The following is a 16,551-nucleotide window of genomic DNA, read 5'->3' as shown; positions in this document are numbered from 1 at the left end:
TGTTCCTCAGGCTAACAAGGAGAGCAAACAAAAGCATTTCCCCAGAATTATTCCCTTCTTTGTCTCCCTTCTTTTCCCTTCTCATGTTTAGGACTTAAAAATGTTTGGGGAGGAAGGTGGAGGCTTGCAGAAGCCGCTCATTTCCAGTTCTGCTCATCTTATCTCTTAGAAATGCACAAAAGGACTTTAATTTCACTGAATAATAGCTTTCTACTAAATACTTTCTCACTTTTCCTCTGCACCTGGATCTATACGGAGGGGCTAGCGTAGGAAGATAGCTGCATTTCCTTAGGTGAATAGAGCGCTTCGTTCCCAAAGGGCACAATAAACCTGATCCTTCCTCTTCTGATCAACAAGAGCACAGAAGCTGCAAACCTGACCAGTACATCAAAAAGGAGTGTGAAAAATACTTTGAGCAAAAAATGCTAACGGTGCATCCTTCTCCTGTAACTGCACTGATATTAAATCAGGAAACAGTACGGAACAACCACAAACACATATATACAGGGGCTGTCAAAACAGAAACAAAACAAAATCCCTAATGGGGACTAAAGGTGCAAAGAGCAAAAAGAAGAATATACAGTATAGGCTTTATGATTATATTTAAATCCTTATGCAGCAAATGCTGGAAAGGGAATTCCAAAAATTTTCTATATGTAAGCAGTTTTTTTCATCCAGGACTTTGTGCAATGAAAAGGAATTACAAATCAGTCTGAATGAAAGGGTCCGGGTCCCAGCGGGTGTCGGAGCACGCCTGTGGACTCCTGGGCTGTAACGACAGCCCCCCGATCCCGCGAGGGTCAAGGGACACCCTCGGCTCTGCTGCGAGCAGCCCGCCTGGTGCCGCGGCCGTTGAACCTGCAGCAATGCTGGTCCTTCTGAAAACACACTTGCAGAGTCCTGGGTTTCCTCACGCACCACTGAGGCCAGATCTCCCTTCCCTCCTTCTTGACCATCTAAAGATCTGATCATCAAGATAGTCTCCCGCTGAGCCCCTTGGAAAAACAGGCAACAGTGTGGCCAGAAAGGGATGCTGACCTGCTCTGGAAGATCTCCTGGCTGCTCACGACTTTGTGACATTGGGCATAGGTCCAGGACACTTTCCCTGTCTCCCTGACATCTCCCTTTTCTATATCCCTTCCGAGGAAACTAAAAACCCTGGGGAAGATTACTTTTCCCACCCAGACATCTGTGCAGTACCTCTGTATTCATAAGAGAAGCAGATAAGCAGGAGAGAAATTTTTTCTAGTAAGATGTGGTCCGAGTTCTGAAGTGTTTGAAAAACCTTTGAATGACATGAAATGCCATTGCAAGATACAACCGCCGTAATTATAGTTCTTCAGCTTCCACTGGCTACTTCACTCCCAAAAGGCGACTTCTGATCATTCAGAAAGGTTTTGGTGCTGCTTATTAGCTAAATGCTCCTAAAGGGGCTCCGATAATGAATTCAACATGCCAGGGTTCAAGTGGGAAGCAGGACTCAGCCAAGCACAGGAGGAAAACTGATCCTAGTAAGGCTCAAACTGGGGTTTTTTTGCTTCCAGATCAGGTGTTTCTGCTAGAAACAAGTTTTACCGCAGTGGCAAGAGGAATAATAAGAAGAGCGTGTATTAGAGAGGGGGCTATGATGAGACTGCAAAGTTTTGAAATGATCAGAAAGAGACAAATTCCCTTGAAAACGAGTTTGGATCGACTCATTCATGATACAATGGGGCTAAGGCTGAAAGAAATAACTAGAAGGAGAATGTTTCTGCTCTCGGCTTACCTCCCTGCCAAAGACGCCCTCGTGGGACGTTATAGAAAGGGGTGAAATTTTGCCATTTCGTCTCGAAGACACCCCAGGGTGCAGCGAGACCCCGAGCAAACTGCAGAGGGTGCCACTGCAGAGTTGCACTCCTCTCTGCGCAGAAAGGCAGGAGGCAAGGCACGGCAGCACCCCGCAGCCCCCCCGCGCAGCCCTGCGCTGCCGGCCCGGGTTAACCCCGAGCAGCGGGGGGCTCGGGGGGGGCACTGCCCCCTCAAAAAAAAAAAAAAAAAAAAAAAAAAAAGAGTCCCCGCTGCTCGGCTCCTGCATCCATCGCAGGGACGCGGAGCCTCGCCTGGGCATCACCCCCAAGGTGCGCTGGCGCTCTGAGCCCTCCGCGATTCCCCCCCCGCCTCCAGGGGCCGCCGAGCCCCCCCCCCCCCCCGGCCGCCCCAGCCCCCCCAAAGCCGCGCTGCCGGCAGCCGCCTTCAGCGCCGGTTGGAGGGGGGATCCCGGGGACCGGCCCCGCTCCGGGGGGAGCCGCGCCGGGCAGGGGACACCCCCCCGCGCCCGGGGGCAGCCCCGCAGCCGGCCCCGCCGCTACCGACCCGGGCGAGGTCACGGTTTTCATTAAACGTGGGGCGTTCAAATCAAGCCCCTCAATTACGCCGTCCCGTACGGCAACACCCGTCCGGGTGCGCTTATTCTGCAGGACCCCCCCGCGACCGAGCAGCCCCCAAACCCGGCGCCGCACGTACCGAGCCCCCCCTCCCCGAGCCGGGATTTAATGCTGGGCACTGCGAAGCCTCGGGGAAGAAAAGTACCCCCACAAAAACCTACCCTTCTGAAGTGTTGCTCCACTCCCTTGTCACAGATCCACCTGTGAAAACGTGTCTAAAGTTAGTACTGGGATTTGCCCCGCTCTTAACTGGTTCAGGCTAAAATCTGAAGAGATCCCAGTTAACCCAGGAGGGTACAATAGCTTATTTTATACTGCAAAGCTGCGGTGCAGACTTTGTCCAAAGAATGTTGCACGCTTTACTTTGACAATCCCCGCAGAAAAGAGAGGGAGCGAGAGGAAACAAAGACTTATGATTACCATTAGTAATTTAATCCTAAATTCGTGGGCCATTCCCATCAGCCCGAACAAGCAAACATCAACACTTTTCTTTCTCATGCACACGTATCTGCGATAGATGATTAACCAGGTCCCTCGCTGCTTACACAGGGGAAAAAAACCCTGACAAACAGCACGGTGTCTGCTTGCAGTTTGGGAAATTAAAAATGAAGCGAGGGGAGGTAAGAATTAGGAAAGTGATGCCCTTTTCCTCCATCAGTGCCGGCTGCCAGCCATGGGTGATGTGGGTTTGGGTGTTTGTTTGTTAACAAAACTCCCATTTCAGACGACATATCCTACTAATGTTATGGGGTGAAAAAGCTAATTCTGGGGGAAACGTAGCAATCAGCTACCAAAACCGAGGAGCGCTTCTCAGAGAACCAGTAGCGTGGAAAAGGCACGTATAACAGTCGTCTTATTTTTTATCGGTTACCTAGACCTGCTGTTTTTAAGAATTGGGGACTGGGATGCCACCGTAATACGGTTCCCTTTCTAAATGTGTCCCCCCCTCCCCTATTCAGGCAGACGCCCTGCCAAACCAAACCTGTACAGGTGTCTATATGCTCCAGTTTTAAGGGCGAGCTTTCACATTTCAGTGGCTTAAGGACCCCCACCGCCCTGCCCCGGGAGGACACGGAGGATGGAGCTGATCTGAAATACCACTATCATTTTCTTTGAACTCTTCCCGATTTTGGCCGGGAGTTTGCGAAAGGGAGGAGGGAGACGATGGAGAGCGGGAAGAAGTCATTCTTTACGCGAAACTAACCTTCAAAAAACGGATCTTAAAAAATAGAAAAAAAAAAAATGAAGCCGCTCGTTAGCAGCTTTCGGGTGTAGGGAGAAGGTCGCAATTAAACAAAAATTGCTCGGAAGGCTTGGGGGGAGGCGAGCTGTGCCCCGGCGCGGCGATGCCGGGCAGGTGGGTGCCTCTTCTTTCCCCCCAGCGGTGCTACTTTTCCTCCGCGGGCGCGGAGGGGACGGGAAATCCTTTCCGCAGCCGCCGGGGCCGCCGCTGTGCCCCGCGGAGGCTTCCAGGGCCGGGGTGCGCGGAGCCCCCCTGCGCGCAGCACCGCGCCCGCGGCCGCCCGGCCCCGCGGCTCGGCGGCTTCTCCCCGCGGAGGGGAAACTCTTCCCAGCCGCCTCGCCGGGCTGCGCAGCCCGGGAATCCTCTTCTTCTGCTCCCAGCAACGTTATTTCTTCCCCAATCCTTATTAAAAAAATAAAATAGATCGCACGGAGGAGCACTCCCCCTAACATACAAATCCCAGCGCGAATAACCTTTGGTGGCTGAATTAAAAGCTCTACAATAAACAAAATTGGCCTTTAACTGGGGATTCGGGGCACAAAGAGGTTCTCACTTTAGCCAGCCGCGTAACGCCGCAAGTTTTGTGGGATGTATTTTGTAGAGGGGAGCGAGGGATGGAAGAGCAAAAAACGGACCCAGAAAGTGCCCCGAAATTTTATGACGATGAGGATGGACGCGCAAACCCGATCTGTAATTCACAGCTTAAAAGATTAAGAACAGGGACAGAGTGTGTGTGGACAGGGAGATAATCAGATCAGGGACGGAGTGTGTATGGACGGGGAGATAATCAGATCAATGCTTCCTCCGCCTTTCAGTAGCTCCACCTTGTGAATATACCTCAGTAATTATGAGAGGAAAAAGTATTATCCATCTAATGGCGCATTTTGCAGGGCTGCATCCTAGCTTCCCAAGCGCTCGTCAGGGTCCCCTTTCCCTCACTGGCAACGATAAGGTTTAACGTGCAGGTAAAAATAAAGCTCTCCCCAAGCAGCTTCCAGGACCTCATAAATAATAACGACAGTGGACCCACACGGGAGGCTCTCGGCTCTCCCCAAGCCCCCCCGGAGGCAGCAGTTGCCGGACAGGGGCCGCCGAGCGCCTGCCCCGATCTGCGCTGCCGGGGGAGCCGGGTCCCCCCGCCCGGCCCCGGCCTCCCCGCGGAGGGGCACCGCGCCCCGCGGGCCTCTTCGCCTCTCTGTGCCTCGGGGCCGCTCGTTAACAGCGAAAAGGCGGCGATTTCCCAAATCTGGCACTGATGGGAAACCAGCAGCGCGGTGCCCGTGCGGAGCCCGGAGCCCCCAGCGCCGCCGGGGCCGCGTTGCCCGTGGGGGACGCGGGGCCAGGGGAGCCCCCCGGGGCGCGGGGGGGGTGTGTTCCACGCGTGTCCTCCCACACACGGCTTTGGAGCCGGGCAACCTGCGGAGGGAGGTCTGCGTGCTGCCGGGAGCGCAGCCCCGCTCTCGCCGGGGTCGGGGTGCGGAGGGACGCGCTCAGCGCCGGGCGCCAAGGCGTGGGGAGCACGGGGCTGCCCGCGCTCGGCCGCTGTGCACTGGGAGTTATGTCCCCCCCAGATGTCGTGGGGAAAAACTCAAACGAGGCATTGCCACAAGAAATTAAGCCCCGGAGCGCCTGTACTGCGAAGGACCAATTCCCCCTCCCTGGTTTCCACCTCCTCCCTCCAGCCCGCTGCCGGAGGGACCCCCTGGAATCCTTTTTTTTTTTTTTCGGAGGGGACTTTGCGCAACTTTTGCCTCCTCAGTTCCTTGCGCGGCCGCGGCTGGCTCCGCGGAGGCGTGGAGGAGCGGGACAAGCGGGGCCGGGCTGCGGGCATCGCCCCGGGTTATGGCCCTGGGGTCCGGCAGGGAGGGACCGACGCCGAGGTGGGGGTCTCTGCTTGGGGACTTTGGCAGTGTTGCGCCAGCTCCAGAGAGGCAGTTCCCTCCCAGCTAATTTCTGAAAAGCAGACAGGTTTTGAACTTTTTTTGTTCTTTTGGCTAAATAATTCGGGGTGAGGGGGGGAATATGGGAGATGCTGAGGTGCAGGGGGCGGAGGCGCAGCTCCGGAGCGGCGCGGCCGGGACCGGGACCGCGGCAGCCCCGCTCCCGCTCCCGCTCCGGCTCCGCTCGGCTCCGCTCGGCTCCGCTCCCGCCCTCCCGTCCTCGTTTTTCCGGGTGTTTTTTCCCTGTGAAAAGTAGCTGTTATTCTCCAAACGGACACTTGGGGTCGCACTTTCTGTCTGTTTGAGCGTAAAAACTGTGTAAAAAGCAGCCCTAATCTCCCTTAATCGTTACAAAATGTTCAAAAAAAAAATTCCTGTTACCGGACCAAAAAAAAAAAAAAGAAACTAAAAAACCTTACAAGCCGAGTACTCCTTTGCATGCAGTCACTCAGGGAACAGCAGAGGAAAGCAAACACGGTCCCCTCAGAACTGAAATGTAATTATATTTTCTCCCTTCTCTCCCTAATATTTGCAATTGTCTGTGTCAATGCCTTTGCTTTACTTCAGGGAGAGGTTTGCTTCCTGCAACCGGGAGGATTTCCCCGGTTGTACAAGGAGAGCTGACAGCCTTGCCGAGCCGGTGCTCCCCTCGCTCCCGGGTCCCTGCGCATCCCCCTGGGCACCACCCCGCAGCCCCGGCGCTCCCGCCCGGGCCCGACCCGGTGCGCGTTCGTGGCCGTTTTTTGCCGCGGTCCCTTCGCTTGCATAAAGTTGGCGGGGGCGGTGGGTGTGCGTGGGACGGGGGGAAGCCGCCTGCCTTGAAATTTGCTACGGGACGGCAGCGGGCAAAAAGGGACTTTGTTATATTTAGAACAAAGGGACGGGCAGGATGTCCCCGAGCGCTCCTCCTTTGTGGATCGCAGAGGCCGAAAAGGCGGCGGGGGGGGGGGGGATAAATAAATGAAAGAGGAGGCGACGGTGCGGGAGGGGGGAGCGAGCGGGGAGCGCCCGGAGGAGCGGGGCTGGGAGCGGCGGCCGCTCAGCTGGCGCTGCGGAGCTGTCACGGCGCGGCCCGCCCCCGCCGCCGCCGCCGCCGCCGCCCGGCCCGGCCCGGCCCGGCCCCGCCGCCCGCCCGGCCCGGCCCCGCCGCCGCGCTGCCATTGGCGCGGCCGCCGCCGGCCCCGGCCCCCGCCGCGCTCTCGGCGGGCACGGCCGTATAAGAAGCCAAGGGGGGCTGCGCTGCGAATCACAGCTGCACAACGAGCGCTGGAGGCGGCAGCTACAGCGGAGACCTGGGTTTTTCTCGTCCCCCCTCTCCTCATTTTTTTTTTTTTCCTCCTCCTTCCCCTCCTTCCTCCCCCTCTTCCCTCCCCTTCCCCTGCGCTGCCAGAGCCAGCGAGAACTCCCGTGCAAAGCCCAGCCACCGCCGCCAAATAGCCAGTGCGCTGCCCCGGCCGCCTGCTCGGACTGGAAAGTTGCGGCAGACTCCGGTGCTCTGCTACCGCGGGGAGAAGGCTCCGGACTTACAAAACCCAGACGGGGGCACGGGGTAGACGTTTTGCACCGTTGTTCTTCTTCCTGCACAGCCCCCAAGGCAGCATCTTTGTTTTGTTTTGCTTTTGCCCTTCCTGCTACTGCTCCTTTCTCCTTGCAACCGGGTGTCTTAGTGCCAGGAGCTGCTGCAGCCTGCGGTGCGTTGCAAACGCTGATACAAAAAGACAGGAGACATCCAGGCGGCCCCGGGTGCCGGCTCTTCCTTGGCTTTGTTGCTCCGGACTGAAGAAGCCCCAGAAGCCGGGAGAAGGAGGCGGCGGCGGCGGTGGAGGGGGAGCAGAGGAAAGGAAGCGAGAAAGCGAAGCCAAAGTTGGTTTGGAATAAGGGAGCGCGGCCAGCCCTCTGCCAGGCTGCGCGCTGGAGTGAGGTCTCCAGCCCCCTCCGCCGGGAGAGGTGCCCGCAAGACAGCGATGGCCGGAGAGCTCAGCATCGGAGCCGAGCTGCCCACTAGCCCCCTGGCCATGGAGTACGTCAACGACTTCGACCTGATGAAGTTCGACGTGAAGAAGGAGCCCCTGGGCAGGAACGACCGCTCGGGCAGGCACTGCACCCGCCTGCAGCCTGCCGGCTCCGTCTCCTCCACCCCCATCAGCACCCCCTGCAGCTCCGTGCCCTCCTCGCCCAGCTTCAGCCCCACCGAGCAGAAGACCCACTTGGAGGACCTGTACTGGATGGCCAACAGCTACCAGCAGATGAACCCCGAGGCGCTGAACCTCACCCCGGAGGACGCTGTTGAAGCCCTCATTGGGTCCCACCAGGTGTCCCAGCAGCTGCAAGGCTTCGAGAGCTTCCGGGCCCACCACCACCACCATCACCACCATCACCAACACCACCACCAGTACCCCGCGGTCACTCACGAAGACCTGGCCGGCAGCGGGCACCCTCACCACCACCACCATCATCACCACCAGGCCTCTCCCACTCCCTCCACCTCCTCCAGCTCCTCCCAGCAGCTCCAGAACTCGCACCAGCAGCATCCCCCCTCCAGCAGCGTGGAGGACCGGTTCTCGGATGACCAGCTGGTCTCCATGTCCGTGAGGGAGCTCAACAGGCACCTCCGAGGCTTCACCAAAGACGAGGTGATCCGCCTCAAGCAGAAGAGGAGGACCTTGAAGAACAGGGGCTATGCCCAGTCCTGCAGGTATAAACGTGTCCAGCAGAAACACCACCTGGAGAACGAAAAGACCCAGCTCATTCAGCAGGTGGAACAGCTCAAGCAAGAAGTGACCCGGCTCGCCAGAGAGAGAGACGCCTACAAGCTCAAGTGCGAGAAACTTGCCAGCAATGGCTTCAGAGAGGCCGGCTCCACCAGTGACAACCCGTCTTCCCCTGAGTTCTTCATGTGAGTGCTTAACAAAAATAATTAAAAAACAAACAAAAAACCCCACCCCCCAAACCTGACCCCCGTCACCTTCCCCCCCCGCTCCCATCCTCCTCTGACATCTCCATCCATCTGTCTGCTTGACTAGAGAGAAAGAAGGAGAGAAAAATAGAGACTTGATTTTTTTTTTGCAGCATCCAGTCTTCTAGAGTAGCTGTGGGAAAAGTAGGCTGGGGGTGGGGACGGGAGAGGTAAAGTGCAACTTTTCGACTTTCGTTTGCGAGTTAGAGAGAGGGACAGAGGCAAAGGCGAAAAGGACAAGTGAAGCGTTTTAGAGATCGCTTGCTTGCAGAACGAGATGGACTTTAAGAGAATAATAATAAAAAAGGACGATGAACAAGCCATCTATAATATACTGCCTGCTTGGAAAGAGAGAGGACATATACAGCACCATCTCATGCACAATTTACCTGCTTGGAAAAAGAGAATAAATAAAAAGGACAATATATGCAAACTCTTCATATATTGCCTGCTTTGAGAAATAAGTTACAGGACTCAGATGGGACATTCAATCTAAGAAAGGAAAGAAAGAAAGAATGAAAGAAAGAAAGAAAAAAAACTCATCAGTTTTATTGCCTGCTTGATTATATAGAAAAATACGAAAATCTGCATTAAAAATATTAATCCTGCATGCTGGACATGTATGGTAATAATTTCTATTTTGTACCATTTTCTTGTTTAACTATAGCATGTTGATCATCGATCATAGATTTCTGTTGTTGTTTTGTTTCATCGATAAGAAAAGCATCACAAGTTATCAAACTTTTTACTGCTTGTGCAGTTTTGTTTGTTGGTTTTGCTCTCTTATTTTCTTTTATGGTTGTTAGCTTGTAAATATCTGCTACTTCAAACCGCACAGGAGAAAAAAAAAAAACACAAAAACAAAATAACATTTCAGCAGGCTGGTTATACGGTTTGTTTGGTATTAAAGAGATACTTAAGGAAAAAAAAGTTATGGGCATTTTGCATTAGAAAAAAACCAACTTTGTATATCTGGTGCACTTTTAAGTTGTATTTTTTTTTTTTTTTTAGTTTTCATTTTGGTTTTTGTTTGTTGGGGCAGAAGCAAAAACGCCTGAATGGCATTGACAAACCTAAACTTAACAGGGAAAAACTCTCATCGGTCACTAGAGCCTACTCCATGCTTTAAAGTGGCAGCGAAGCTCTTTCCTTCAGGACAATTCCCAGCCTGGAGTGCTCAGGCTTGGCCATATAGTTTCCCTTCTGATTGTACACTCAGGAAGCGAAGGACGGACGAGATACCAGTTCCTTTTAAGAAACAACTGCCCCTTGATTTTTCAGTAAATAAAGAAGAAAAAAAAAACCCTCCTCCTCCTTAAGAGTCAGGCTGCAACAGCAGCGAGGGCTCCGTGTCGCCACTGAAGTTAGGTTTCTCAATGGTAGCAGTGGATGAGTGAGCTGGAAAAGCATATAAAACTAAAATTTTTTTTAAGAAGACATACTGCAACTTTTAAGTGTATTCTTTTGCAATGATTTGTAATCTGCTTCTCTGCTTCCCTATGCAGCGAGTGAAAGTTTTAGCCAAAATTTATTTGCAGTTGTATAGTAGTAGTAGTTTGGAGTCTTATGGGTGTTTTTATTACTTTTTTTTTTTCCTCCTGCAGGTCAGTAAAAGGATTTACGTTGCACTGACAAAAATACCAAAATGAAAACTTATTTTTTAGTTTCCTTTTAGGATAGCTGGCACTGCTGGCCGGATGCATTTTAAGTTTGTATTAGTTTATAAATTAACAGTAATAACAAGATTGTAATGAACAGCATGGTGCTTGCAGTTTTAAATATTGTGGATATTAGTCATGCATCAGAAAACGATCTTTGGTTTTTACTGATTCAACTGTGTTGAAATCAAAACATTGCAGCAGCGGAAAAAAAATTGTTTTTATTTCATGTAAAGTTCTGAAGGGATCAATTTCAAATCCTGCTTATGATATGAAAAATATTAAAAAACCTGGTCTATTGTAGTTTTATTCAGACTGGTTTCTGTTTTTGGTTATTAAAATTGTTTCCTATTTTGCTTATTAAAATCATTGAAATGGCATTTCTTGGAGGGACCTGCTTCTCTGACGTCTCGTGTTCCAAAAAAAAAAAAAAAAAAACCACAAAAAAAAGAAAGGAAAACTTTTGGACCCTTATCTGCCCTCGCACTGCTGTCCGGCCGCGGCAGCCGCCAAGCTCCTCTCCTGCAGGTCTGCACGGGGGGTGCGAAGCTGCTTTGCCCACTCGGGACCGCTGCTGCAGGCAGGGTAGGACGCCCAGCCTTGCACCCCCTCCGCTTTGCCCGAACCTCGCCCCTGGCAGGGGGGGAGCGGCCGAGCATCCTTCCCCCCCCGTCCCCCGCCGGGAGGAGCGGAGCGGCCGGAGCCCCACGCCGGGCCCGGCTGCCGGGGCGTCCCCACCCGCTGCAGCCCGGCGGGGAGCCGGAGCCTCCGGCCTCAGCCCCCCGGGGGCGAGAGAGGGGAAACGCGAAGTGCAGGCACTTTTTTTTTTTTTATTTTTTATTTTGCATTAGGAAATAAGAGGACTTGGACAAGTCTATGCTTTCCCCCTGCTCCTTTGGGACCCGGGCTGGCCATTCACTTTCCTCCTCTCCATCTGCACATTCTATTTATTCCGGCTTTTTTTTTTTTTTTTTTTTTTTTTTTGAAAGCATGAGCAATGGGCAGTTTAGAAGACTCTTTAGAAGGGATCTCCCCCCCCCACCCCCCAGGGCTCAGCACCTCGCAGCCCCACCACCCATCGGCTGCTTTCAAGGCAGGCAGTAGCGCAGCTCCCCAAATCTCAGCCAGAGGAGCTCAGAAATCGCCCCCGCTCCTCGCCCGGCTGCGGGAAAGGGAGCCCCCGAGCCGGGTCGCAGCGTGTCTGCGCGCTGCTGCTCTCCAAGTGTGAAAACCGTGTTGAACTTTAAACCCCTCTTAAAAAACAAAATCCAAGGCACCACACAACCAGAAATAATCGCCTCTCTCCGCCCTGCTCCTCTTCCCAAGAGCAGCGAACTGTCTTTGCAGGGATGGCATAAGGCGCGTTTGGAGAACAAGCCGCTTGAGGACAGAGTGTGGGAAAAAAAAATTAAAAGCAAATACAGTAACTTAAAAACAAAATCCCCTCTTAAATCCCAGCCGCATCCCCTGTCAGAGCCAGCTGGGCCAGCCCCTGGGCTGGGGGAGCTTGGAAGGGGCCCGGGCCCGTTCCAGCCCCCCGGCTACATGAGTCAGGCCCGGAGAACAAGCTCTTACCCTGCTGCCCTGCGAGGGGGGACAGGAGTTTGCAGAGGAAAGGGATGAGAGAGCCTGGCTTTCCCTCTATAGCCTCCCCCCTTGCCAGTAAATGCTATGGCTGCAGAAAGCCTGAGAGGAATATTGTTTGTGGGAACTGCCACCGCATATTAATGTCCCCTCATGCATGCATTGAATAAATCACTAGGGCTAATTGAACAACAACAACAACAAAAAATAGGAAAAACGGGCCTTAGAAAAGCCCTCCAGATTCCCACCGCAGAGCCGTGTCAGCGGCGGGGCAGACCCGCTGCACGGCCAGGGCGGCCGCAGCGGCCGGAGCCTTTGCAGCGCCCGGTCCCATTCCTGAGGTTTAATTTATCCCATTTAAAAGAGAAAAAAAAAAAAAATGCAGCCAAGCACCAGCACGGGCGATAGCTCGGGCTGGTGGGACTGGGACCCGCTGGGAGGGCCGAGCCCGGCCCGGCGGGCCGCTGCGGAGCGGGGCCCCGGGCCCTGGGCTGCCCTCCCGCCCGGGGTCGGGCTGCCTTCCTCCGGCCCCGCAGGCGGCTGCGGCGGGGGCTCGGATACGCCGAGGCGGGCGAAAAACCACCCGCACTTGTGCTCGGCCCGGCCTGCGGCTGGGCAGGGCTCTGCCCCGGTGGCACCGGCACCGGGGACAGGGTGCCCGGCGGGTGTCGGGGCGGGCAGGGCCTGCCTGCCCCCCCGCTGCCTGCCCCCCCCTCCCCCGGGGAGCCCCATCAGCGAAGGGTGACCCCCTCCCGGCTTCGCTCGCCTTTTGCCCTCCCTCCGTATCGACTTTGATCTCTCGCCGTTCATCACGGATTCGTGAAAGGGGTGTTGACACAGGAGCTGGAGGCACGATGGAGAGCAGTTTCTTGAAGCGAAAGGAAAAACGAGAACCCCCCCTTTTGCCTCCCGGGAGCGGCCTGCCCGCGGGGGGCTCCCCCGGGAGCGGGGTGCTGTGCGGCTCAGCTCGGGGCCGCCCTCCCGGGGCTCCCCGCTTTCCACCCGGAGTGATGCGGAGAAGCTGCGTGTCAACTGCGGGGGATAAAGCATCTCCCCCCCAAAAAAAACCCCTCTTCTTCCCCTCTCCGGACGTGCTGCTTTGCGTGCGCGTCCTCTGCTCGTCCTTCGAGCCACTTCTCCCCAGGCACATCCCGGCCGGGGGCTGGGGGCCCGCTCCGCGCCCCCGAGGGGCAGCAGCCGGGGCAGCCCCTACCCCCCGGGGCTCGGAGCAGGCCGGGAGGCTGCAATTGCTGCCGTGCACCGGGGCTCCGGCAGTGCTCACGAATAGCACGGCTCGGAGGGGCCGAGCACTGACCACCTCCCGCTCCGGGAACCTGCCAGGCGATCGGTTAATCGCCCCTGAGGCTTCTCCGGAGCGAAGATGCTGCAAACTGCCTCCAAAAAAGCCTGCTTCCCGCCCCGATCCGCTCCTTGCAGCCTCGGGGAGGATGGGGTCGGGGTGCCAACGAGACAGGACCGGACCCGGACCGGACCGCGCACCCCCGGCCGGAGCGGGGGGTGAGGGGCTCCGGGGTGCGCTGGGAGCAGAAGCATCGGTGCTTTGTAGGCAGAAATGCGGCGGCCGGAGCCCCCGGAGCAGCACGGCGGGGGCAGGCTGGCCGCCCAGCGCAGCCGGGGGATTTGGGGTGTGGCGGGGAAGAGCCCAAGGTTTGCACCGCCAAACTGAGCTGCCGGATGACGGTTCGTTATGTGATCTCGTGTAGTGCAGGAGGACGATTCCCTTCAATGAAAATCATATTATTTTGTTTGATCTCGCAGTTTTGCAAGGGCTATTGCTACCAGCTGGAGCGAGATCTGCATCCCCCCGCCGGGGCAGAGGTGACTACCGGCTACGGCTGCTCCCAGAATTAAACGAGACACTCAGGCAGGCAACACAATTGGCACCCACCCCCACCCCCCCTCCATTTACTGACACAAAACTTACAGGCTAGCTCTGCCAACCGTTTAATAGACTCTTTTCAACATTCCCTTCCCTCCTCCCCTCCAGGAGAGTGTATAAAGCTGATTGTCTTTAATTCCAAAACAGAGGAATCTAAGACTAAAAAGACTTTTTGAACTAAAGATAGAAACATCACCCTAAGACTTTCCAGAGATGCTGAGCGCTGCTGCCGGCCGGCAGATGAGTGCTCCGTCTTGGGGTGGGCAGGCGAGATGTGTTGTGAGGATGAGCCAGGGCTTGCGAGATAACTGTTCCCAGCTGGTTTAGGGTTTAATTTTTCTTTCTTTTTTTTTTTTTTCTTTTCTTTTTTTTTTTTTTCTTCTTTTTTTTTTCCCCCTTTCGGGCTGGCGCAGTGCCCGCCTGACTCCAGCCCTGGTTGGTGTCGGTGATTGACAGACCAAGGTCAGGGAAGCTCTTCGGGGCTGCGGGTGTCGGGTTTCGGGGAGGACAGATAAAGCATCTCCAGCGCTCGGCAGAGCCCCTTCGGGCTCCGCGGCCGCGCAGCCCCGTGCGCAGGCTCCGCGGGGCCGGGGCCGGGCAGCCCGCGGGGTTCCGGCGGCCGCGGAGCTGCGGAGCGGCCCTGCCCGGAGCCCCGGGCCGCGCTGGGCCGGCTCCGCGCCCCCCGCCTGCCAGCATCCTCCCCTGCCGCTGCTCCGGCTCCTGGGGTGTCCCTCTTTTTCATTTTTTAAATTTTAAGTTTTGATCTCCTCCTTGCAGGGTTGAGAGCGTATTTCCTCACCATCCAGGGGGAAAAAGCTATTTTGCTCCTCATTTGGACAAGTTTCAGTTACTTTTTTTTTTTTTTTTTTAAAAAATCATTATGTTTCACTCCATTAAGGTTACAGTAAATCTGAAGTTACGTGTGCACACACATACACACACACTCTAAATAGCTTATTGCATAATCCTGCATAGCGTGTTCAGTAATGTAGCATGCAGCGGTCTGATAGGATCCCACACTGGACTTTTGTTTTATGCAAGAAGGAGAAGAAGAAGAAGAAGGGGGGGTGGGAAAGCTTTCAAACGCTGCCTTTTCTTGATTTTTAAAAGTTGACTTCCAGTAGTGAATTCTAAACACAGCACGAGGTGCTGCAAAACGTTTTCTTGCTATTGCATCCAGAACAGGGAAGAGACAATTTATATTTGTGAGCTGGTCCTGTGCATCACGGTGTGCAGAAGTGCTAGAAAATGGATTGTGGTGTACTCGAGACCTAAGGTACTGCAAATCTTTTGCCTTAAACAGAATTGCTCCAATGGGGGCTTATTATATTTACAGGTTTGTCACAATATGGTTAGAATAAGCACTGCAGTAAAGAGGGAAAAACCCTATTCAACATAAAGCAAGCGACATGTTTTCCTGTCCCACGGAGGCTGCTATTAGGTTTTAGAGATAGTTGTCCTCTGCAATGTTTTATTTCCCCTTTTAAAGTTTCACTGTTTGTCTTAAGGCACAGATGCAAAACACTGCATTTCCACTTTATACATGTGTTCTCTTAAAAGATTTGTTTAGATAAGGAAACCAATGCTAAGTGTCTCACTTGAAAGAAATTAAATATATAGAATGATAAGCTGCTGCTAAAATATATAAAAAACACTTAAATTAATAATAAGAACTTGTTCTGAGGCAAAATTCAATTTTACTTCCTATTATGCAATCTTTGCATGTAAAGTTGCTTTAATGCAAAATAGCAGCTCATCAAAAATTCTGTTTTATTGGTATCAAAAATTTATGATATCCTGAGGCACGAGGGGCAGAGAGCAAGGTAGGAAAGCTGTGTCCTTTTACCAAGTTTAGTGCTTTCTTTAAAGAAACATCTCAAACTTATTTCTCCTCCCTCCTTCCTCGTTTTTGGAGTCAGTGGGCGAAGGTTTATACCAGAGAAAACTCCTCCACTGACAATGTCACTGTGCAGCTCTAATACACCATTTTGTTAACTGCACCCTCTCTTCAGCCTCTTGCTTTCGCTGCAACACTAGGAGATACTAGGACACGTCCACACAAATATAGAGACGGGATTATTTCTAAACTCTGATGTTTTCATTCAGTATTGCAATAATGCATATGTATTGCAAATATACGTGCATTGTTTGTGCCTGTATTTGACTATCAAAGCCTGCAACCTCCCACCGATGAGATCGAGAGATCTGATTCTGCTCTAGCCTGGACTTCCCATTAATGAGACTTCATTTGTTTCCAGAAAGGTGCTCCTGGCTTTATAAAGGATATTAAGCACTCAGTGGCAAGGGCATTGTGTTCAGTATGATTTTTTTCTGATATAAGCATGGCAAGAAATCGGTGCCCAAGCACCTGAAATCTGCATTCATAAAAATAAACAACACTTATTCCTTCTTCGGTAGAAATTCAGGCAATTTATTAAAGGAGGCCACTGACCTTTTACAGCTGGGGAAACGAAGGCACTGAGAGGTGTGGGGACCCGGCCAAGGTGAGCTGCAGACTGATGGCAGGGCACAGACTGACACCACTGCAGCTGGAAGCACAGGGCAAGATCACTGATCCGCAGGGGATGGGGTGGGGGGAAGGCAGCACAAGCCCCTCTAATCCTGTGTTTTTATGGGTCCTGTCTTATTTACTATTGAATGGAGCAGAAACTTTCCTGCTCGTTCAGGGGGCCCATTCAGAAAAGAAATTACAGAGGGCAATAAACCTGCACCTTGGACTTCTGCTAACTGCTTCTTCCTTGCTCTTATTCTATGGTACACTTATTACCTAAAGCCTCTACAAACATGAGAGAGGGAACATAATTATAAACAGGTGTCTAAGCTATC

At 53.5% G+C, this 16,551-nt stretch overlaps 1 protein-coding gene across 1 annotated transcript; it reads left to right on the top strand.

The window, feature by feature from the left end:
• The first annotated feature begins 6,921 nt into the window (after positions 1 to 6,921).
• MAFB (MAF bZIP transcription factor B) lies at positions 6,922 to 10,478 on the top strand. Its single transcript, XM_082325616.1, has one exon. The coding sequence runs from the start codon at positions 7,571 to 7,573 to the stop codon at positions 8,504 to 8,506; it is 936 nt and encodes a 311-aa protein (XP_082181742.1). The 5' UTR covers positions 6,922 to 7,570; the 3' UTR covers positions 8,507 to 10,478.
• Positions 10,479 to 16,551: the final 6,073 nt, after the last annotated feature.

This window comes from Platalea leucorodia (genome assembly GCF_965183815.1).
Source record: "Platalea leucorodia genome assembly, chromosome: 13".
Lineage (NCBI taxonomy): Eukaryota > Metazoa > Chordata > Aves > Pelecaniformes > Threskiornithidae > Platalea > Platalea leucorodia.
This window is presented reverse-complemented; position numbering and strand designations above follow the sequence as displayed.

Coding starts and splice junctions, on each gene's coding strand:
- MAFB (XM_082325616.1), top strand. CDS start 7,571: ATGGCCGGAGAGCTCAGCATCGGAGCCGAGCTGCCCACTAGCCCCCTG.